General features: G+C 38.5%; 1 protein-coding gene across 1 annotated transcript in view; it reads left to right on the top strand.

Moving 5' to 3' along the window:
- Positions 1-205: 205 nt before the first annotated feature.
- LOC132148565 (neurexophilin-1-like) overlaps positions 206-25,987 on the top strand; it is a 38,321-nt gene continuing 12,539 nt past the window's right edge. Inside the window, exon 1 of the mRNA XM_059557256.1 lies at positions 206-761. Within this exon, the coding sequence (XP_059413239.1) occupies positions 708-761 (54 nt within the window). The 5' untranslated portion in view covers positions 206-707. The remainder of the gene's footprint in view (positions 762-25,987) is intronic.

The following is a 25,987-nucleotide window of genomic DNA, read 5'->3' as shown; positions in this document are numbered from 1 at the left end:
AACAAAGCTTCTTGATATTATAGTTAAGACAAAGCAACCAGAGGGGAAAACAAAAAAAAAGGACTGAAAGAAACTCAGTTTGCACACCTGCTCTCCAACTACCACGCTCGCGCATGCGCCTACACACACACACACACACACACACACACACAGAGAGAGAGAGAGAGAGAGAGAGAGAGAGAGAGAGAGATAGAGAGAAAGAGAGAGAAAGAGTATATGGGAAAGTGAGGGAAAGAGTGCAAAAGGAAGATTGGGGGCTCTGACGAGGGAGAGAGAAAGAGAGAGGGGGGTTTAAAACGTCAGCGCGTGTAGGAGCCCTGCTGCCAGTCTGCATGTACTGATATGTGCGACCCTCGAGGAGTTTGCGCTCCAGTCAGGCTCGCGCACTGGGATCCTAACTGTCGCCAGCACATAAAAGCGCGGATAACGGTGATGATTCCCCTCACACAGCAACACGAATCGGAGCTAAGTGTACGCAGATGGCAGCGAAGAAGTATCCTGTCAGTTTCCAGACACCTTTGGATGTGACGCTCTCCAAGTAGCAGAGTTTACCGTGACAGATATCGCAGGTGGGATTCCACTCTGAGGAGAGCTCGTGCTTGACTTTATGTTGGACATGGGACCGGGTCTCGACTGTTTTGGATACGGTACCAGAGGAACCGCGTCTTCTTGAACGGAGAGCTGTCGACAGACAGGACATCGACGAGATGCGCTCCGACCACGGCTTGATCCTGCTGCTCCTCAACGGGACAGCTTGCTTGGTGAGCGGCTAGGGGGGTGATTTGAGGTCTAAGGGGTGATAATAAGTTTAAGCATTGCATTTACTGAACCGAACGGAGTCTCTGTCAACGGTTGAGTGGTGCGCTTCAAGTGGCCTTCACTTGCGCGTCAAGGGGTGACCGTTAACGTCTTCCCGCCGTGCGCTCGCGCTTCACACTTGAGGGCGGGAGTTTAGGGCGCGAGCTCTGGTCTCTTGAACGCTACGGTTCGCTTCGCGCGCAAGGGGTCCCATGCCTATTCTATTTATTTGTGTGAGTGTGTGAAGGAAAGAGAGGGGAAAAGGATCGATACAGTGAAAAAAAAAAATCAGGAGTCACGATCCAAATTTTTCAAGGGGGCACCAGTGACAGCTCACCTGGTGCCCTAGGTAGATGGACCAGGACAAACTGACAGAGAAAGAGAGACTCTAATCCAAACACATAATGTAACAATGTTAAAACTTGTAGAAAACATTTTAACAGTATCACATGAGCTAGAGTGCTGATAGTTATTTTTACAGCACAGCTCTGAGTAGCCTATTATGTTGCTGTTATACACTAGCTTTAATACAAGTAATTCATATCATGAAACTTGAGTTTCAGACCAAAAGACCATAAGAAGTTAAGCTTCTATCACTAAGCAAATCACACATTGAAAGCTGGCGTGGAAGAGTGTGTGTGAGTGGAACAGAGCACCTGAGAGCTTGTAGACACTCCACTGGTTTTCCATTCTGTGGCTTCAAACGATGATGGAGCGAGGAGGAAAAAAAACACTCTGGAAAATTGCTCTTATGAGAACTTAAATCCGCACCACTCACATATTCTAGTCCGCAAAGACACAACCACAGACAAGTGGTGTGACAAACTGATATAAGCCTGAAGTTAAAAAGAGTAAAATAATTATATAATTGTTCACAGTGCAAGGAGACAAAATTTAATATGCTCAACCTATCACTTACATTTTTAAATAAGTCAAAGCAAAAGAGAAAACGTTTACATTTCTAGAAATAAGATTTTACAGCCGTATTATAAATTAACAGAATTTATTTTTGAGGGAGATGTGACTTGATTTAACAATAGGAAAAACGATTTAATAACAACAATAACTATTATGAATATGTCCTCTGTGTTTAGAGTCAGTTTTTATCTTGGCACACTGTACAAAGCCTTACACAGCCCTTGGTGTACTGATTTTAATGGGTAAAATATGCCAGGGTATCCTTAGTTTACCTTTACAGCAAAGGTTTGTTTATGGCTGTCTGTTTTTTATGCACCTGCTGAGGGTGTTATAGCAGTTTACATTTAATCCCCCTCTAGCAGTCTCCGTGTTACAATTATCTGCTGTGTAGCTGGAATAATTCATGACTTCTTCTTTGACAAGCTTTAATCCTCTTTTATTCTACAGGGATACAAAATGCTGTCATTAATGTGGCAAACAAAGAGAAGCATATCGGAATTTGAAACCTAAACAACAAGCATTGCTTTATTTGCTGTTTAATTATGCCACATACTGGAACTTTCAGTAGGATGTGGCATTAGTACAAACCCAGCTTCCTGCTGTAAAGCCTCCCATTTGGCTACTATCATTTGTCCATTCGAAAGGGGGCGGACATCTAATAACCATGAGAAATCTTTCCTAGATTAATTACAAAACACCTACTTGTAATTTACTGAGAAGGGGCTGCCAGTCAGAGGAAATTTAATAAGGTCACATTCCCTTCAGTCTGTAAATCTTAAGTTTGGATTTGATGGGGGGTCAGTCCTGAGAGAAATACATAGCATACATACCAAGGCATCACCAATCTTCTGGGCTTGACAAATTTTAATAAAGAATAAACACAATCTTAAAGAAATGTATCCGAATGAAAGTGATATATATATATATATATATATATATATATATATATATATATATATATATATATATATATATATATATATATATATATTTCTAAGTGATATGAAGAAAAACAGCCAAGAAAAGAAACAGGCTGAAAAAAGCAGACTCATAAAATTACAGGTGAAGGTTATAAGAAATTTTATTAAAATACCATACACAGTCTGCTTTGTGAGGCTTTTTAGAATGCTGTCTCTGCATACTTTCAGATATATAACCATTCTTTGAATCAGGAAGTCACTAATAATGTAATTATCCAATTTAGCTTATGGCATTAGGTCCTTAGGGAGAGTCAGACGCAAGAAAATGGCTTACGCATTCACACACCTTAATTGGGCATCGTGGGCAATTCATTTGCCGTGTGACAGTGATAAATTATAGAGCAATCCATGAATTATCCCTTATTAAACACTATTATGCCACTATTATTAATAGACATGTACAACCCGAATTCCGGAAAAGTTGGGACGTTTTTTAAATTTTAATAAAATGCAAACTAAAGGAATTTCAAATCACATGAGCCAATATTTTATTCACAATAGAACATAGATAACGTAGCAAATGTTTAAACTGAGAAATTTTACACTTTTATCCACTTAATTAGCTCATTTAAAATTTAATGCCTGCTACAGGTCTCAAAAAAGTTGGCACGGGGGCAACAAATGGCTAAAAAAGCAAGCAGGCTTTATTTAAGGCTCTTAGTTTCAACAAAGCTGATGAAAATTAAGGTTGATTATTAATCTGCTCTACAACCCGAATTCCGGAAAAGTTGGGACGTTTTTTAAATTTTAATAAAATGAAAACTAAAAGACTTTCAAATCACATGAGACAATATTTTATTCACAATAGAACATAGATAACATAGCAAATGTTTAAACTGAGAAAGTTTACAATTTTATGCACAAAATGAGCTCATTTCAATTTTGATTTCTGCTACAGGTCTCAAAATAGTTGGGACGGGGCATGTTGACCATGGTGTAGCATCTCCTTTTCTTTTCTAAACAGTTTGAAGACATCTGGGCATTGAGGCTATGAGTTGCTGGAGTTTTGCTGTTGGAATTTGGTCCCATTCTTGCCTTATATAGATTTCCAAATGCTGAAGAGTTCGTGGTCGTCTTTGACGTATTTTTCGTTTAATGATGCGCCAAATGTTCTCTATAGGTGAAAGATCTGGACTGCAGGCAGGCCAGGTTAGCACCCGGACTCTTCTACGACGAAGCCATGCTGTTGTTATAGCTGCAGTATGTGGTTTTGCATTGTCCTGCTGAAATAAACAAGGCCTTCCCTGAAATAGATGTTGTTTGGAGGGAAGCATATGTTGCTATAAAACCTTTATATACCTTTCAGCATTCACAGAGCCTTCCAAAACATGCAAGCTGCCCATACCGTATGCACTTATGCACCCCCATACCATCAGAGAGGCTGGCTTTTGAACTGAACGCTGATAACATGCTGGAAGGTCTCCCTCCTCTTTAGCCCGGAGGACACGGCGTCCGTGATTTCCAACAAGAAAGTCAAATTTGGACTCGTCTGACCATAAAACACTATTCCACTTTGAAATAGTCCATTTTAAATGAGCCTTGGCCCACAGGACACGACGGCGCTTCTGGACCATGTTCACATATGGCTTCCTTTTTGCATGATAGAGCTTTAGTTGGCATCTGCTGATGGCACGGCGGATTGTGTTTACCGACAGTGGTTTCTGAAAGTATTCCTGGGCCCATTTAGTAATGTCATTGACACAATCATGCCGATGAGTGATGCAGTGTCGTCTGAGAGCCCGAAGACCACGGGCATCCAATAAAGGTCTCCGGCCTTGTCCCTTACGCACAGAGATTTCTCCAGTTTCTCTGAATCTTTTGATGATGTTATGCACTGTAGATGATGAGATTTGCAAAGCCTTTGCAATTTGACGTTGAGGAACATTGTTTTTAAAGTTTTCCACATTTTTTTTACGCAGTCTTTCACAGATTGGAGAGCCTCTGCCCATCTTTACTTCTGAGAGACTCTGCTTCTCTAAGACAAAGCTTTTATAGCTTATCATGTTACAGACCTGATATCAATTAACTTAATTAATCACTAGATGTTCTCCCAGCTGAATCTTTTCAAAACTGCTTGCTTTTTTAGCCATTTGTTGCCCCCGTGTCAACTTTTTTGAGACCTGTAGCAGGCATTAAATTTTAAATGAGCTAATTAAGTGGATAAAAGTGTAAAATTTCTCAGTTTAAACATTTGCTACGTTATCTATGTTCTATTGTGAATAAAATATTGGATCATGTGATTTGAAATTCCTTTAGTTTTCATTTTATTAACATTTAAAAAACGTCCCAACTTTTTTCCGGAATTCGGGTTGTATATAAACTATACAATAATTTAATATAAAATAAAAAAGTACATATGCGATGGTCATCTTTTTCACCCTCTTTCTCTTCTGATTGTGATGATTTAAGTAATTTATCCACAGAACAATGTAATTGCAGTTAAGAGCTTATTGCAGGCATTTACCACGTTAAAAGTGTTTATGCTGGTGATATTGGCTCAGCATCATTCTCATTAAATTAATACAGTTACAAGATGTAATTTTTCAGAGCAGGCTGTCCACTCTCTACCCAATCATGACGGAAAATACACTACACGCCGATAAAATCAGACAACTCCAGTCCATCTGTCCGGGCGTGTGCAGTAAACTTTGGTTCTGGCATCAACAGAAATGATACAATAATAATAATAATAATAAAACAGACTATTTAGTGAAAAAAAACATACCTTTCTTTAACTGCATGTGATCAATATTGATGAAAATTGTTTGTGCTTTCAGACGCACTGAGTTTAGAGAGACGTTTCTGATTGGACAGTCATTCTTCTTAAACTAAATCACAAAGAAGCCAGAATAAAATAGACCCGAAGCCATTCGAGATTCGAATATGACTGTGTCACTTTAACATTGTTGCTTGATTTTAAGCTCTTAAAAAAATCTTGTTTTCGTGCCATAAATGGATAAATATTCTATGACTCACCTGTTCAACCACTCCCCTCGTCTGTCCCTCATGGTTTGCTGCCTTGTCTGGTCAGATTTAAAGTACAAGTAAACTCTGAAACTCTCCCCTAGAATGACCCACAGTTCATCTTGAGACAGTAAAAGGGCATGTTACAATAATGTTTAATTTATATAGTGCTTTTCAGGAGCTCAAAGCGCTTTACAAATCAAAACATAAACACAACAAGGAGTGCAAACTCCAGGACCCTGAGAGGCAAACGGAAACACCCGATGACTTGGCGTCCTCCACATAGCCTGAATGAGTGTAGAGCAGACCCCAAACGGCAAGTGGGAAAACCCGACAACGCAGCTCACCATGCCACAAAACACTCCCGTCAGGAACGCAGGCACTCCGGTTGCAGCACCTACACCACAAACACCGCCAGGTAGGCAGGCCTGCGGGTTCAGGGAGGCCAGATGAAATACTGTAACAAAGCGTCATAGAGGGGCACACCGCCTCTGCGCACCAACGAGAATCAGACAAATTAATTGTTTGCTGGCCTAAAAAAGAAACATCTACTTGAAATAGCTAGCATTGTAAAATCACTGACATCACAATCATTTACAGTTCACAATTTCTATCTGATGTGTTTCCTCATAGATAAACATAACCAGACAGAAATATCACGTGTACAGTATGACAGGTAGAGTAAGACAACAAAAGTGTCAGCACACATACAAATATTCATAAATTCAATAACACTACATAATGTTCTTTACATAAACATTGGTTTGTGAATTATGAATTTTACTTATTAAATTAGTTAAATTATATATTTAAATTATATGTTAATTTATACCATTTTGTTCAGTGTTAATATTAGTTAAAAATGTGGTAACTAGTATTAATGTCAACTTTTAATATTAAAAATATATTTTACATGCACAAAATGACCATTAACTAAGATTAATAAATGCTGTAAAAGCATTGTGTGTTCAACTACATGAACTTGACACAGGTTATAAAATAGGTCTTTATAAAACACCTTCAAATTATGCTTCAAGGTTTACCTACATTGTGGATTTTAAGTAATACACAGGACAATCAGTTTTCATCTAAAAGAAATGAGCTGACTTGGAAAGCAGGACAGATTTGTTTGTGTCGGAGGAGGTTTTACACTTCGAATAGTTTCCCCAATCAGAAACAAACCTGAAGAGAGGGGCAAAGATGAGTTTCTTCATGGACGCAGTGCTACATCCAGTTTATTTGAAGCATGGAAATCTGTCACCATCTGTGAGAGTAGACAGTACTAGCAGAGCATTGCAGTGACCTCATCAGGGTGTGACAAAGGCATCTGCTGACATCATTAGGGTGTGACATAGGCATCTGCTGGTGAAGCCTGCAAGGCTGGATGAAAACGGTTATTGTTTTCCTATTGTACCTCCATGGTATCCACTTCAGTTTAATTCTTGAAATCTAAAATCCTTAATTACTAAGTGAGCTGTCAGTTCAAGAATTAGCTCAGAGGCTGCTAAGAAAGACTTTTTGAAAATATCAAGATTAGTATGGAGCTTTTCATTAGCTGATGTCTTGACAGCAATGTACACTGTATACTGATGGCTGAATTAATTGCAAGAAAAGATGTACACAAAATTACTCAGTTTAAACTTTTATTTATTTATTTATTTCCCAACAGTTGTGCGCGGGTCAATGTATTAAAAAACCCGCACCCGACCGATGTTTTCAACTAACCCGCCCACAACTCGGACCACAAAAAAAAAAAAAAACAATATTGTACCCGACCCGCTTCCTGACCCGCATTTTTTAAAAGTAGCAAATGCTCATCATAGCGTCATTGGGGCATGACAAAGCCAGCACTTTGGTCATCATCTTTCATTATTTTGGCAAATGCCTCCCACACTTTGCTATATCTCTCTGTGTATTTGCGGAGCTTCCACTCCCCAGTCTTTAGCCGCCTCCATCTCTACCTGCAGACTAACCTGTTTCATACATACTCTGTCTGCAGTCCATGTGCGTTGTGTATTTTTTTACGCATCCGTGTTAATGGATGGGTGTTTTCACACTGCATGCGGTTGCAGTCCGTCAATGCATTTCAGGAGCGGTGCGTCTGCAGCAGTGCAGCGATCGTGTACGTACCGAGACTATTTTTGCTGTGACATTGTTTGTGGTGAAAATAAACATGGATTGACATGGAAATTACTACTACTGTGTACTACTGTGTTTCACACGCAACACATGGGTTTTTGGTTAAGTTTAAAACAAGAAAAAGAGCACCTTTAGATAAACAAGGCAACATAATATATGCACTTTTATGGAAGCAGAAAAACAAAGTTCATTAAGAACCGTGGATGCTTGTAATAAAGATTTAAATGCAAAAGGAACGAGAGTCGACTGTTTCTATCTGTGGTGTTTTAATTTTATATATTTACGATATTCTAACAAGAAAAGTAGGCTAATTGTTGTGTGTAAAGGTTTTGCTGCTTGCTTGAGCAGCTTACAAACCTTAAAGTCAAATGCATGAATAATATGTTGTTGTTTTATTGAGTTTAAAATAATGTCTATGATTATGAAAGATTGTTACTGTTCTGTGATAAAAGAGTCACAATGCTGAAAATGAATATATATATATTTTTTTATATGATTTGAAATCTAAATAATGAACAAATGTTGTGTTTGTGGACTAAACATCCGCGGATCAGTAGCGGAGTTCAAACGCGTCCTGTGTGAAAGCACAATGAGTCCGTGCTGCTTCTGCACCACACACGTAACTCACACGGACTGCATACGCACTGCAGACGGAGTATGTGTGAAACAGGCTTTGAGAGCTTGTGCGTCATCTTCGAGCCAGTTATTCAGCCAATAAAGCATAGGCCTATGTATTACAAAACTGTGTCTAGTACTATATAAACTACAAAGGTTTAATTTGCAATCCTTATTTCAAACGACCCGACCGACCGTGACCCGAATATCATAAAAAATATTTTTGGATGACTCGTAACCGCGGGTGACCGCAGGCACCCGCTCATTTTGGATCAACCCGCGCATCACTGTTTTCCAATCAGAAATAGCTTAAAACGCTTTCAGTAGGATTTTGAACAAACGTACTGTAGTGGGGGGAAAAACTTTCAATTCAGCCTTGATTTTTGCTATTAGATGTGGAGAACATGAAAGTGGTTGGTGTTCCTGAGGATTTCCTTAATGATGTAAAACATTGGTGTAACAGCACTAAAATGATCACGTTCACTATACTTTTCCTTTGAAATGGAATCACTCCAAGAGTCATCCCTTAATACCATACATGACGTTTTCTATTAGAGAATTTATCAGAGGAGTCAGTTCAGCAATTTCATTCCACACCCTGCTTTTTCTCCTGCTCTCTGTGTCTCTCTCTCCCTTTCTGATTCTCATCACGTTCCATGAATGATCCTAACAAGTGCAAATGGGGTCATATACATGAGATCTAAATGGCCTGTTAGAGCCTGTCCTATAGTGCTATGGAGAATCCCATTACTTTGGGCATAAGCTGTGCTCTCAGCCGTGCAGGAAGGGAAAGAGAACAGATGTAGTTTAGGATGGTATTTGTGTCTATGACATACGGTAGAATCAAACCTCTCCCATTAGACTGTCCTGCACCGCTGCCACACATAGCCTTGTTGGATCTTACAGTGTCCCTCTTTATCACCCAGCCTTCACCTCTCTTAACTCACAGGGCCATCGCTAAAAAAATTCAAAGGGCCCGGGACAAAATGTTTGTAGGTACAATGAACAGTGCCTCTCAACTGGCTTTGCTTCAGGAACCAGACAGAACAGACCCAACAATGTGCAAAATTAACATAACAGACTAAATATGACAATTTATACATCATTTTTACAGTTTTGATTGTTTTCGTGCTCTCAGCAGATGATAACGAATAGCTCAAAATGTATCCTTCAGAAATCATTCTAATCTACTTATTTGTTGTTCAAGAAACAGTTCTTATTATTATCACAGTTAAAATCAGTTATATTTGTTTATATATTATAAACATGACACATTTAATCAGGATTTTTTAAACTTGTACAGTACTGTAGGTTCCGTTTTGTATTTGTTTTGCTAAGTTCATGGTTACAAAACGACAGAATGTTGTTTTGCTGTTCACATCCCAATCAAAAAGAGTCACAATCCACCAACGGCCCCATAATCAAAGAACTTTTATGAACAATTATGGCTGTGCTAACACCCACCTCACTCCTCCCGAGCTCATATATACCTGCCTCACCTATCACAGACCAGATTGTGCTGATTTGCACCCATATGCAATTCTCTCTCTGTCAATACGGCATAATGCACAAATTTGATAGCCAATTCAGGTGCCGCCATTTCACTGTGAATACCGAATTAGCCCTTGCTCAACAAGCATCACTGAACTGAACCCATCCAAATCATTTCAGATGGTCAATTCAAGTGGGATGGCCCACTTGAGGAGAAGGGAGGAAGAGACTGATATTTGTCCAGTAGCCGGGGCTGAGGTCATGTGTGGGTGTAAGGTTCTGCTTATTGGGCTTTTGTGACCCTATTGAAGCCGGCATAAATTATTCAATAATAGTCAAACGGCTTGTTTCTTGTGAAATTACCTTTCTCTCCCCTTTGTGTTCTCTTTCTCCCTTGCGCCTCTTGTCTTGGTGTGGAATAATTAGTTCTAAGGGCAGAGCCGTCTGCAGATTTTAATCATGTAACAGAAGGAGAAATCTCCCAGCATGAGCAGATGAGGTCTGATGCAGAGAGTTAGAGAAATAAATGTGTCGGTGAACACTCAGGAATCTGAGTGGGATCTGGGGCCTTTAATTAAAAATTGATGTCATATTAGAGATGGAGATTTCAATCCAACAGCCTGAGGAAACACAGGAGCGCATGGCACTTATTGAGAGACAGCGAGAGAGACGGAGAGTGAGAGTGAGAGAGAGAGAGAGAGAGAGAGAGAGAGACGGAGAGTGAGAGAGAGAGAGAGAGCGAGAGAGATGGAGAGAGTGTGTTTGAGAGAGAGAGAGAGAGAGAGCTAGTTTTCATTGCACCTCTCTGCTTTCCATCCTCTCCCTCAATTATATGGAGTGATTTAGAAAATGAAAATCTCATCTCATACATATTGTTTTCTGCATAATATTCAAACTTAATTTGACACTCAGGTTAACAGTGCAGTGTTTCCGCTGGGACATAACACTGTGTGTGTGTGTCCGTGTGCAGTACCTTGACACTCAGAGGATCAGAGGAGTTTTTTCATAAAAAACATTCATAATTTTTCATAATTTTTTTTAAATTAAAGACATATTGTCAGACTTATTGACATATACTACTCAGTAACCTTGATTTATGTTCTACCTTCCTCTTTGGAGATTAGTAAAGAGCATGAGCCTTACTTGTCAATATCTTTCTTTCTAAGATTCATATGCAGTGGCTGGTGTTACTTACTTTATCTGGTTGACAGAAATGCACTGGAATAGGGACCTGTATTAAAAAAACAAACAAAAAACAAAAAAACCAACAACAACACAGTTAATAGTTATATTAAATAGAGGAAATCTGGGAAAACACAACTTTCAGAAACTCTCGCAGTTTGGCAAAATAGTATGACTTTACAATAATATTAATATTTGTTACTTAATTTATCAATGCTAATTTTTATATACAATAACACATTTTGCTTTACTAAAATGAATGTTTAACAAACTTGAATAAGTGTTGTAATTTTAAATACACTACCTTTCAAAAGTTTGCAGAGGTATTAAAATGTAGGACCACTAGGGGGCCGGGGTTAGAAGATGACTGACTTTATAAAATGGAATTGCAACAAATTGAATTTCCATAATGTGATGCATTATTTAATTAAACAGAATTTGTTAGGCTTCATTTCCACTTTGGAACAAACTGCCATATTCCTTGTTTCAGAACAAAATTTCAGTCAGTGGACACACGCTCTTCCCTTCCGGAAGGTTTACATTAATTGCAGTGCCTGTTTCTTTAAAAGACTAGGCAAAAACATGCACCTCTTTCTCCAGTGCTATCAGTCGTGTATCTGTCTGTTCTGCTGCGAGGGGAGATGTGATTCAAAGGGCCAGAGCTGGCTACACACTCTCACACATGGAATATATTCCAGCCCTCTGAGGCCATAAGGTTGCTGTTTTAAAAGGTTACCTCTGATAGTGGCTTATTTAAATCCAAATTGAAAAATTCATTTCAAAGATGACAATTTATTATATGCTCTGGGTTTTTTCCTCTCAAACAATCATTTCTCATAACAATATGAAAATAAGCATACACATTTAATGAAAAACCGTTTGAAACTGTTTAACCAAAAACCAAAATGTAGTTATGTTATTTTCTGCATTTTATACACAATTTTATTTTTTCATGGCAGATCTGACTTTTATTTTTTATGACACCCTAGTCTGTGACATACATTCAATAAGAGAGCTACAATAAACCCCATTACTCAATTGTAAAGTTATTAGGAAGAGCTGTTATTCAACCTTTTCAGACAAGAGCCCATGGAATACAGATCCTCATGGCACTGAGAACAGAAACAGATTCTCCTAAAGGATAAATCAGCAGAATCAGTGATATATTCCCAGATGCAGTCACTTGAGTAAAATGGTGCTGTCGTCTCTTTAATTGGCCTCAGTAGAGCACTGTAGCTGTCCCTTTAAGACACTCAGGTAGAATGTTGTGCCAGTCTGTTTTTAATTGGCTGGGTAGAAACTGTGTACCTGTCTCTTTAAATGCCTGTTTATTGCCTCTGGAACTGTCAGGCCCACACCGCTCATCTCCCTACTCTTCTGTAAACTGCCCGCATTCTTCTCTTTCTCCCAGCTCCCTCTCTCTCTTCTACACTTGTCTGTCTCATTCTGGCTTTGAATGTCGTCTGCCTGCTCTCCGGATGCCTTCTTCATTATCGGAGATGGTGTACCTCCAGCTCATCCCACCTTCTCTCCACTTTTTATTTTCGCTCCCTCTGGCTATGTTCGGAAAGCCACTTTATACTGTCTTTGCAGTATGTGCACAGTATACACATTTTCTGATGTGCAAACGGTGCAGTATAAATGTAGAGTACACTATTTGCAATTGCATCACTTTTTCTTCACTATATTATTTTTGGTTGACCTTTTTTCAATTTGCATTTATTGTACATTTATTCGTTTAAAAGTTGCTTTTATCCAGAGTGACTTACAAATTGGTAATACAACAGAGAATCATCCACTTTTTTATCAGAAGGACATAGGAAATGAAAGCTAGAGGGGTAGGGGACCAAATAATGACTTGAGCAAGGATATGTTCAATTTATTATAAGTGACAGTGAACATTTTTCCATTGTTACAAATGATTTCCATTTCAAAAAATGTATCATGGTTTTCACAAAAGCACAGCTGTATTCAACATTGATAATGAAGAGAAATGAGCACCAAAATATCACCAAATATCTATTAAGCTTTGCCATCAGGAATAAATTACATAAAAAAAAAAACACTACAATAGATTGCCTCTGGAGCTGTAAATACATAATAGCTGTTTAAAATTGTAATGATATTTTAGAATATTACTATTTTTGCTGTTTTTAACCAATCATGCAATTACAGTATTTTATCAAATAAATGCAGCCTTGGTGAGCATAAGAGATTTATTTCAAAACAGTAAAAAAAACTTATCAGGCACAATTTTTTAACTCTAGTGTACATACTGTAATGTGCAATACTTTTGTATACCAATCTCTTTATCATCTTTTTGGTTCTTCACTTCCTTCAACAACTCCTTCATCCCTGCTTCCAAAGTATGAAACCATAAAAACCATCTTCTCTTTTTGTCGCCTGGAGAAGCACCTAAGGCTTGTTGTCAATAACTCTAAATGAGTCACAATTACCACAATAACCCCCACCCCCATTGCATCCATCCTGACTGACACGATACACACCAGACGGCAAAAATACAACCCGATTTCAGCCAACTGGCTCAGTTTTTGATTATTCGTATAGCGTGTAGCATTAAAGGCACCATAAAATTGCTTGACAATTGCATTTTTCTTTCTAGATGTGTTTTCTATTGAAACAGAAATTTGGGGTGGGACAAATAAAAATGGTCATTCTATTACAGTAATTTATGGCTAGTTATTTTTCGCTGTAGCCTACCACATACCTTACTGTTAATAGACATAGACTAATAGCCACAAAACATAAATTATGATATAGCATTCCTGTAGCTCAAACAGCAGAGCATGAGGCTAAAAAAAATCATACTTTAAATGCAAGTTATTATTTTTATATAAAAGTGTCTGCCAAGTGCATATATGAAAATGTAAATAATTTGTGAAGTCTAATCTGTTCCTCTATTTTGATGTTACACATCACATCCTGCACTCTGTGCTTGGATTTGTTCTGTGTAATAAGATTCTGTGGTGTTACCTGTTCTGATCTGGCTCTACACTTGTCAATATTATAGCAGATCTTTTCAAACTTCAAAGCCCACGTGGGTTCACCTCCAAAGAAGCTCTTGTATTCACTCTCTACTTCTCTTCCCTCCCCTCCATGTTTCCTTATGCAACCTTTAGCACTATGACTCAGTTGCTAAGTTCCTTCTTTCATTTTTTTTCCCTTCTTCTGCTCAGCTATTCATATCTGCTGTCTAAAGCGGTGCTATTGTCCTTTTTTGTTTTATCACCCTGCTAATCATCCATTAGGTCTCCTTAAACACACAGACTGGCGAGACTCTTATATTGCTAAAAGCACAAAAGAAACACTATGGTGTAGTTACAGAATGTACCAGCAGAGGCTAATTGAACCATGCTGACCATCCAAACCCTGAGCCCTTAATAAACACAGTTTCATTCACTCGCTTTAAGTGAGTTTCATTTATTTATTATAATCTTTTATCTTTTGCACGATCACTGCCTCTTCAGTACTTTTGCAATCTATACTATATTGAAAAAAATAATTGGGACACCTCTTAATAGATTTGCATAAAGAACATGCTGACACTGGACTCTGGAGAAGTGGAAACCTGTTCTGTGGAGTGACAAATTATGCTTTTCTGTTTAGCAGTATAATTGAGTCTGGGTTTGGCAGATACCTGGAGAATGTTACCTGTCTGAAAAAAAAGACAAATCGTGTCAAAAAAAAAAAAAGACTTATTGTGTTTAAATGTATGTGTCATTAGTTCTTGTTTATAAGTTCTTAGAAAACAAGTTCTGCAGCTCAAACCAACTATCATAGCCATATACTCATTAAAGTCCAAATTTACTTGGGATCCCATAAACAAGTCACTGGTGCATAAAGAACTCATACAAATTAATACTCTATGAATAAATGGGATTTACTGCGCTCAGCACAGTGTGCTTTTACTACACATTGTTGTTATATTAAAGTAGGGGTGGGCGATATAGCCTCAAAATTACATCGCAATATTTCAAGAATATTTGCGATAACTATATCTATGATGAAATATATAAAAAAATAATAATAATAACAAAAACATGGAACAATGTTTTATTGGTGATTGCAGCTGGCAGGCAGCAGCATGTATTAATGCAAACAAAATGAAGGGTATTTTCAATCCTTTTCCAATGAGCTACTGTCATCGATGACAGACTACCTTATTTGAAGTATAAATCTATTGTCATAAGGTGGCAGCAGCAGCTGTGTGTTAGACTTGAAGCAGACTGATCGGTGTATAAGGCCGTAGCTGGGGATTGTGGGGCTCTGGTACAGGTTTTACCGGTGGTCCTGTTTGAAATTGTGTAACTAGCACAAATAAACAAATATAAAATTTAAACAACATTTATGTTTTTTCAAGTTTATAGGTGTCCAGGTACAGAAACTGAATAATCAAATGTAAATAGCATTGCATAGTCTTTACTGTATAAATTAAATATAGATTAATTCTTGTTAAAACTACAAGGTAATTCAGTAAAGAGCATTTTATTTCTTGAATTAACATAAAGGACACTGACAGCAGCTAGTAAATGAGCCGCGGTCACTTTAAGAGAAAATAGGCCTACATCTAATATATACACATTCCATTTCTTTCGCAACTGTTTACTTTCACTTAAGACATAACTGACCATTTTTTCGAAGTTACTTTCGAGGTGTCAATTTTGTATGTATTTGTAGTGTCAAGAGCAAGAAGAGACATTTTGGTGTTTAATGGCTGTAGCCGCAGCTCTCTGCATGCACACTGTACGCACCGAAGAGCGCGCGGGTGCTGAATTAAGTTTTTCATGTCTTGTTGTGCTTGTATGTTTAAACTGGCGAAGTATATTAGTTTATTCAGGCATGGGAGGAAGCGAAGAAGAGCTCAGTTTGGTGTTTGCGCGGCTCTCCGTATGCACAACGAACTGGAAGTTTTTCCACGTCTGCTGTTTGAATTCTTAAACTGTTTTGAACATTTAAATTGGCAAAGCTTAAAACATGTGCAATTGATAAGCTTTTGTGATGGCGCCAGGCCGTCTTTTTACGCTGGCCTGAGGCAATCGGCTGAAGTCATTGGCCAACTCCCCTCTCTCCACACTGCTTTACTAAAGATATGCTCCTCGCCTATTTGTGAAAGTAAAAGTGTGCTCAAATATGCTCTAGAACCCCTCTCGCGATACTTTGTTGTCATGCACAACAAAGTGATGCTTCAAGTCGAGCACACTATTGAGTTCGTGGTGTTTTTGTTGTGCACGCTAGGGAACATACTGTATATCCACCATACGTCATTACATCGCTATAACATTGATATCATGATATTAATCTTTTTTTATCATTTAAAAATGTATAACCGTATTATCATGAACGGTATGATATGGCACACCCCTATATAAAGATAATCTAATTTAAAGATGTCTTGTCTTTCCCTGCCTTTGTTTATCGCATCTAGTATTTTTTCCTTTCTCGACCCACCATAATCCACATGAAAGTCGAGTGTAGGATTAGAGAGCTGGACAGTCTAGACAGCCGTTACACTTTCAGTCCTGTGTATGCTACCAACGCCTCCAGCTACGGTCTTCCCCTCTCATGAGTGTTTCATTTGGCAAAATACATACTGTGTTATTCCATCTGCAGTGTTTAGAATGTCTCAGCTGCCATGCACCATTTACTTTAAATGGTACAAGGAAGGGAATGAAGTTAAAACCACATCAAGTCTGCAGGGAGAGGATATGGTTGATGTAGTTACAGATCTTATTAATGAAAGACAGAGGAACATCCCTGTCAAGAGGTGCAGAAGACTGGATTAATCATGTCATTAATTTCACATTGAGGTCAAAGAAGTTATAAAATCCAATTCATCTCATTCAGAGATGCTTTCCTTCGTTTACGGTATAGTGTGGATAATAATATCCTGTCAATTCCCTTCAGTCCCCTCCTTGTTATTAATTTACAAAATTTATTTGGAAATTTGTCAACAGAACCCTAGAAATAAAGTTTCCTTGACCAAAAATGAAAAAGGAAGTCTCTGTTTAAGGCCCAGGAAGCACTTTTTATACCTGTCTCTTCACTAAACAGTTGCACCACTTTTTTGTGCAGTATTAACCACTCTCAAAAAAGAAGAATTCTCTCTTTCTTATCTTGGTTTGGTTTTATTGCATTTATTTTTTTCTGCTCAAGCACGTGTACTAATCTAATCTTCTAAACTTGGCATTGTGTATTGCAAATACGGTAAGGTTAGCAAAGTTACAGCTTTTAAAACAAGGAAAGTGTATGACGTGATAAGTAATTAATTGTTCCTTTTAACTTTAACAAACATTTTGTGACATTTCTAAAATCTTAATTTTTCTGTCATGTTCAGCTTTTCACCTGCTCTTGATGAGGTCAAGGCTTGTAAGCCTGTTGGAGAAAACTGGCCACAGATCAATATGTGAAGTCAACTATTTCCCAACATATGGGGAGTAAATGACATACACATAGAAAGAGAGAGAGAGAGAGAGAGACAGGTGAAGATTGAAATTGAGATCAGGTTATAGGAACAGGGGGTAATGGTACGGTCGGTCCTCCTCACCCTTCCTCTCTTGAACCCGCCTCACATTCATCCTCTCTTCTGTGAGGAAAAAAGATAGAGAAAGAAAATGAGAGTGAAGTCTGAATAGATTAAAATCAATATGTCTACCTGCTTTTGATTTTTGTTCTTTATTAATCTGGGGCCGAGATGCTTCTCCAGGGAGATATGGGAGAAATGGGATTCACATGCTGGGCCTACTGTGTGCCGTTTTTTAAGGGTGGTTTTAGAAGAACAAGTGAAAAAAAGAAGAAGAAAAAAAAACAGAAAAAGAAAAAGATGCATAGAGATGAAGAACTGGGACTGACTGATTAATTGCTCTTACTGGACATTATGGAATTACTTCTGCCTTCTGGAAGAAAGTGACAACACTTGACTGATCAGAATAGTGTATCCAGACTAGAGTGTTTACTCCTCAGAGAATGATGGGATGAAGAACAAAGCTTTTAGTTGGTGAAAACAACATTGCATCATTCAGCACAGGGACACAGCAAAGAGCATGTGTGACTGTGTGTGTCTGAGAGCCATTTATAAGCAGTAGTTGTTTTTAACCCAATATTAGATATAAAAAGAAATGAGTTTTTTAAAGAAATTCTTACACACAGATCTGAAATTAACTGAAGGCTGCCAAATAGACTGTAACATAGACTCATCACACTGCATTCACACATATGGCAGTGCTATCCACAATCAATACCATAAACCCTTATTAATTCAGACTGACAGTAACTGTACAGTTATTCATTAAAATAAATTAAAATTAAAACAAAATAAACACTGACAGTGTAATTGGGAAGTGCTAAAATAAAATTAAAATAAATAAGATAAGACTCTTTCATAAAGTTTTGGTAGAATTTGACATAAAACTTTTAGCCCATACTGTATGTGCACTAAATAGATAAGCTTGTTGAGACAGGTATTTCTAAGCAGAATAATGCAATTTAATATTTATACTCCCAATTAGCCAGCATGACATTCATGCAGGACCTGCTCTGCATAGCTGCTGAGCAGATTAGCAGATCTGCAACGGAGCTAATGTAGAATTATTCAGTCTGAAAAGGCGTTGTATGCTCGTCAAGGACAGTTATTAATCCACGCATTCTTTTATAGAGGCACAAAGAAGTCCACACAAGATCCAAGCAAAGTGACTGAGAGCCCGGAGAAAAACGAGCACGGCTACGGAAGACAGTTGCCAGAGCATGTTGCGCTAATCCGTACTGTATAAAATCTGCCTTATCAAGATTGGAGATAGGCACTTAGAGTAAAGTAAAATGAGTATCAGGCATGAGTAAGCCTGATTAAGCCTGCATAAGACGAGATGAGATGGCCGTGAAGCATCAGAGGGGGCTAAAGGATCAGGGTTTAGACAGGGCAGCATGCATTATGGAGGAGAGAGATTCTTAAGCTCAGTGGATCAGGCCTGTCCTGACAGTGAGAACAGACTCATACACACACACACACACACAAACACACGCACACACACACACAACACACTTACACACTGTCTGAATATACATTGTTATATAGTCTGGTAGGGATCTCTCTCTCTCACACATACACATACACACACACAAAGATAGGCAGAATCCTCAAAAACTGACTATGACTGCATACATTTACTTTGAGGGTGGACTGGCATATATTCTGATTGGAATATACTAAGTCCAACATGCTGAGAGATAAAGGCAGGTTTCAAATAAGGTCTCTTAACACACTACCTTATTCTCTTCTTTTTTTCCTTCTATGATTTTCCTTTTCACACTCTACATTTAAAAACCAACATACCTTCACATATAAAAGGAAAATCACACATCTCTTTAATGTCTCTTTAATATCTCAATTGGGTTTAGTAGACAATAAGAACAACTGGGGGGCATAATAGTAATAACATATTAGTCCTGAGAAAAACACACCAGTAATTTCTCTAGGGATCAACAATGTCTCAAACTGTGCTCAGTTTTGTTAAAAGAATGCAATTGAAATCCACAAATTTTGACATGAACATTTCACATCAAAGTTTTCCTAAACCAGATATGCTGCCCACAACAGTTTAACAGCTCTACACTCTTACTATATATCAATATTCTCATTCATGCCTATGTCTTGTGAGCAATGAAGGATCAATGTGGATTATTATTATTATAATTTTTTTTTTTTTTTTTTTTTTTGTAGTTGCATTATGGTTGGTTAATACAGTTGGTCTAATACAAAGAAATGTTCTAGAAATGATCAATTAGCAAGTAAATTCTTCTTGAGTTCTTTTTTAATAACTCAAATGAGATGAATCAATTTGCTAAATTTTTGCATTAAAGAAAAATATATATACTGTATATATATATATGTGTGTGTGTGTGTGTGTGCGTGCGTGCGTGCGTGCGTGCGTGCGTGTGTGTGTGTGTGTGTGTGCGTGTGTGTGTGTGCGTGTGTGTGTGTGTGTGTAAAACATATACATATATAAAAGGTACTGGTAATTTTCTGCCAGGAAAAGTTTGCAGACATTTTTGTAACTCTAACCCTAACTAAAACGCAACACAAAGCAATGTGTAATTAAAAATAGAAGTAAACACATGTTAATTTTTAATGGATTTTTGCAGTATGACCTGATGGAACCGTAAACAACACTTCACACAAATTATGTAACTTATTTAAAAACATAAATGCTCATTTATATGTCTTTTGGCACTTAACTTTTTTCAATACAAAAAAAAGCATGTAAAGCAAGTAATGACAGTTATTTTAAAAAAATTTCAGCAACTGAAACTCATCATCTAAACAAATTGCTTTGCCAAAATGAATCAAACTTGTCAACATCATGAAACAAATTCACCTTAGATAATCCAAAAGAAATAAAACAAAAATGGCTTACTAAATCTGTGTCCTCTCTTTGAACCTACCTCAGGTTCAGAGACACTTCACACTCCAGAGGCAAGTCTCAGTTATATTTTTATTTCCTGGAAAAGATGGAGGTGAAGACGAGAGGTCACATGACTATTGCCGGCAGCCATATCACCCTGGAGCCCAAGACCGGTTTCCCACTGAAGCTAAGCAGGGCTGAGCCTGGTCAGTACCTGGATGGGAGACCTCCTGAGAAAACTAGGTTGCTGCTGGAAGAGGTGCTAGTGAGGCCAGCAGGGGGTGCTCACCCTGTGGTCTGTGTGGGTCCTAGCGCCCCAGTGTAGTGATGGGGAGACTATACTGTCAACAAGCACCGTCCTTCGGATGAGACGTTAAACCGAGGTCCTGACTCTCTGTGGTCATTAAAAATCCCAGGATGTCTTTCGAAAAGAGTAGAGGTGTGACCTCGGCATCCTGGCTAAATTCGCCCATTGGCCTCTGACCATCATGGCCTCCTAACAATCCCCATATCTGCTGATTGGCTTCATCACTCTGTCTCCTCTCCACCAGTAAGCTGGTGTGTGGTGGGCGTTCTGGCACACTATGGCTGCCGTCGCATCATCCAGGTGGATGCTGCACACTGGTGGTGGATGAGGAGATCAGACTATGTAAAGCGCTTTGAGTGCCTAGAAAAGCGCTATATAAATGTAATGAATTATTAATATTATTATAGGTTGTGTGAGATGGCATCAGTTGACTTGGATACCATTGAAAGTGGGAATTCATTTTCTTGGTTGTGGTCCATGTCACCACAACACGCAAGGTCTCTGCAATCCATAAACCAGGAAGTGAGTTCTGTCTCTGGCGAAGTCAGAGAGCTTCTGTACCGCATTAGACTGTTTCCTAGAATTGAATGTGTCTTTTGGGGGAGTTTCAGCTTTGAACCTGACAGTGCGGATACAATGCAGCTCAGGCCCATGGCTCAGAGAAACAGACCAAACAGAATTTAGAGCTCATTAGATAATAAACAATACATCAAAGCATTGTTCTCTGACACTCTGCAACACACACACACACACACACACATACCAAACCTGTGAAGAGTCACATCCAACAGTTTGATCCTAGGTATAAGAGCTCTTGTTGGATCATCTGTATATTAGGTGTTTCAAATAGATCATTACCATTTAGTAATTACCAGTTACACCTACTCTGGGGCTCTTCGCCCATCCATGAGCCCACGTAAGCCCCTTTCACACTGCACGACAGACCCGGCATATTGCCGGAACATTGCGTGAAAGCAAACATGTCCCGGGATTGATTCCGGCATTGAACCCGGGTTGGGGACCTAGTAATTGCCGGGTTCGACCCGGGAAGAGCGCTGTGTGAACAAAAGCCAGATCTAATGTCATGTCTAAGTGAGCCGCGCGTTATCGCGCGTCTCTTTTACCGGCTGTTTTGAAGAAAGATCAATGTTCACGACAAAAAAATATGTGCAAACTGTAATGAAGCAGAGATCAGTTAGTTCCTCACTTTCCGCGCTGACGCCGAGATCGTTTGCTTGCTTCAGTGAAAGTATAACATGCCTAACGTTTTGGACTCGTACATTACACGTCACACCCTGATGTCACGTGTCGTTACGGGATCTTTACTGGTTGTGTGTGAAAGCAAGCACATATCCCGGGTAATCACTGGCAGTGTGAAAGTGCAAAATCTAGCGACCCAGGAACAATTGCCGGAACACTTTACCCATGTATTTGCCGGAATGGCAGTGTGAAAGGGCTGTAGAGAGGCATCTCATCCACCTCCACAGCTCTCTATATACAAACAATGAGACAAACACACACCATTTCATCTAACAACATCCTACATGCTTTCTGCACTACCTCCATTCAACTCCAGAGCTCTTCCTCTCTCTATTGTATGTTTTCTATGTCTATTCATGTCTAACAAGTCCTTAATAAAGAACTGTTAAAATACATTAAAATTCATTAATTAATGCTAATTTGAATACAAGATTTATGTGTTTCTTGATAATGAAGGAGTTCAAATCTCACAATCTCTCTCACTCTCACTTAGTCAGATTAGCTCTGGGAGTCCTAGAGATCTCCTGTAAAAGATAGATAAGCCATAAAGGGATCAAATAATTTCCATGCAATATCTAAAGCAATATCGTAAACCAATGAATGTAGAGTACAGGTCAGACCACAGAGATTAATTCCTGTTGACGGCAGTCTAATGTGGCCTGGACAATTTAGTGAGGTGTCAATGATGCTTCTCCATGGATGAATGTTGATTCAAGTGCTGAGGATGTATCGCTTTTAGCTGTTCTCTTTTCTCTTTTCAGTTAGTCCTTCAAATTATGCTGTATTGCAAGGCGAGCACTGAATTAACATTCGTCTTCTTTTAATTCTAGTGTTTACAAGGCAGACCTGTACTGATATTCCTCAAACACATTTTTCTAAATTTTCTCTACAATTGTATTCAATTCAATTCAATTCAAGTTTATTTGTATAGTGCTTTTTACAATACAAATCGTTACAAAGCAACTTTACAGAAAATTATGTTTCTACAATATTTAGTAGTAGCTAGTAGTTTGTGCACGTTTGACAGGATTTTAGAAAAATAAAAATAATAATAATAATACAAGACGTAGTCAGCTAGATGATGAACTATCAATATTATTAATTAATAGTAATTATATGATGCAGTCACACATGTAGCAATAATTGTTAGTTCTGTTTGTTGATTCAAGGTTAGGATCATCTGGGGTCCTCTGAGGGTCAGCATCATCTCTTCTCAGGTGTTCTGGATCCAGACTGGAGCTTGTGTAAATCCTAGTTACCACGGGATGTAAATCCCGTAGCAAAACATAGAAACAAAATAGAGACATCATTAGCATAGCTGCTGATCCAACAAAGTAAAATTAGTTTAACCCAAGCTAAAGAATATAAATGCAGATGCAACTACACTCACAATTTAAGAGATACATTATTCGAATGCTTGGTGAAAGAGATGCGTTTTTAATCTAGATTTAAACAGAGAGAGTGTGTCTGAACCCCGAACATTATCAGGAAGGCTATTCCAGAGTTTGGGAGCCAAATGTGAAAAAGCTCTACCTCCTTTAGTGGACTTTGCTATCCTAGGAACTACCAAAATTCCAGCGTTTTGTGACCTTAGGGAGCGTGATGGATTGTAGCGTGGTAGAAGGCTAGTTAGGTACACAGGAGCTTAACCATTTAGGGCCTTATAGGTAAGTAATGATAATTTGTAACTGATACGGAACTTAATAGGTAGCCAGTGCAGAGACTGTAAAATTGGGGTAATATGATCATATTTTCTTGACCTGGTAAGGACTCTAGCTGCTGCATTTTGGACTACGTGTAGCTTGTTTATTGACGAAGCAGGACAACCACCTAGAAGTGCATTACAATAGTCCAGTCTAGAGGTCATGAATGCATGAACTAGCTTTTCTGCATCAGAAACAGGTAACATGTTTCGTAGCTTGGCAATGTTTCTAAGATGGAAGAATGCAGTTTTTGTAACATTGGAAATATGATTTTCAAAAGACAAATTGCTGTCTAATATAACACCCAGATTTCTGACTGTAGAGGAAGTAACAGTACATCCGTCTAGTTGCAGATTGTAATCTACAAGATTCTGTGTGGTGTTTTTTTGGTTTAATTAATATCTCTGTCTTATCCGAATTTAATTGGAGAACATTATTTGTCATCCAATCTTTTACATTTTTAACACACTCTGTTAGCTTAGATAATTGGGAAGTTTCATCTGGTCTTGTTGAGATATATAGCTGAGTATCATCAGCATAACAGTGGAAGCTAATTCCGTATTTTCTAATAATATTACCAAGGGGCAACATCTATATTGAAAATAGAAGGGGACCTAGGACGGATCCTTGTGGCACTCCATATTTTACTGATGATAAATGAGATGACACCCCATTTAAGTAAACAAAATGGTAGCGATCGGACAGGTAGGATCTAAACCATCTTAGAGCCTGCCCTTGAATACCTGTATAGTTTTGTAATCGATCTATGAGTATGTCATGATCTATGGTGTTGAACGCAGCACTAAGATCAAGTAAGACTAGAAATGAGATGCAGCCTTGATCTGACGCAAGAAGCAGGTCATTTGTAATTTTAACAAGTGCAGTTTCTGTGCTATGGTGGGGCCTGAAACCTGACTGAAATTCTTCATACAGATCATTTTTATGCAGGAAGGTGCTCAATTGAGCAGACACAACTTTTTCTAAAATTTTAGAAATAAATGGAAGATTTGAAATAGGCCTATAATTTGCCAGTACACTAGGATCTAGTTTTGGTTTCTTAATAAGAGGCTTGATAACCGCCAGCTTGAATGGTTTTGGGACTTGACCTAAAGATAACGACGAGTTAATGATATTGAGAAGCGGTTCTTCGGCTACAGGTAACAGCTCTTTTAGTAATTTAGTGGGTACAGGATCTAATAAACATGTTGTTGGTTTAGATACAGTGATAAGTTTATTTAGCTCTTCCTGTCCTATATTTGTAAAGCACTGCAGTTTATCTTTGGGTGCGATGGATGAAACTGAAGTGTTAGACGCTGTAGAATCTACATTCGCTATTGTATTTCTAATGTTATCTATTTTATCAGTGAAGAAATTCATAAAGTCATTACTATTTAACGTTGGTGGAATATTTGAATCAGGTGGCGTCTGGTAATTTGTTAATTTAGCCACTGTGCTAAATAAAAACCTTGGATTGTTTTGGTTATTTTCAATGAGTTTGTGGATATGCTCTGTCCCAGCAGTTTTTAGAGCCTGTCTATAGCTGGACATACTGTTTTTCCATGTGTAGCAGGGTGGTTGAATCCACTGTAGGGAATGTCATCCACCTGTGCTTAGTTTAGTAACCCCTCCTCCTTATTTGGTTTGAGATATATAAAGGACATGTTATGGCCACTTGGCATGCGTCCTTGTATTTCCCTCGTGACGTCATCCGTGGTCGCCACAGGTATGTGAGTTGTTTGGGGTGAACTCGTGCGTCTCGTTCTGTGCAGGTGGTTGATGAGAATTTTTCTTGTTGTCAGGCTTGGATTGTAAGCTGCTCTTTTTTTTTTTTTCCTTCCCGCTGCTTTGTGCTGGCTGCCCACTCTTCACCGGTATGTATAGTTTTGTTTATAACAAGTAATTGACTGCGACTCGGCTATTTATGATTGGTTTTGTCCTCAGTGGCATTGATAGCACGTCACTCATATGGTCTGACTGAGCCGCTATATTGAATATGGTGTGCAACTACGAAGCGGTTTGCGTGCAGGATCATCCCGTGGTATGTAGGATTATAGTTTGCGTATTTGTAATGTGGCGGTACAAAAGCAAAGGAGGTCGTAAGGGTGTTTTCCCACACCCTTAACACAAAATATGTATATGTATGACAATGTATGGTCGACTACGCCACCCCGTTGGTCTGGGGTGGCGTAGTCGACCATACATTGTCATACATAT

The sequence above is a fragment of the Carassius carassius genome, chromosome 9, assembly GCF_963082965.1.
Source record: "Carassius carassius chromosome 9, fCarCar2.1, whole genome shotgun sequence".
Lineage (NCBI taxonomy): Eukaryota > Metazoa > Chordata > Actinopteri > Cypriniformes > Cyprinidae > Carassius > Carassius carassius.
This window is presented reverse-complemented; position numbering and strand designations above follow the sequence as displayed.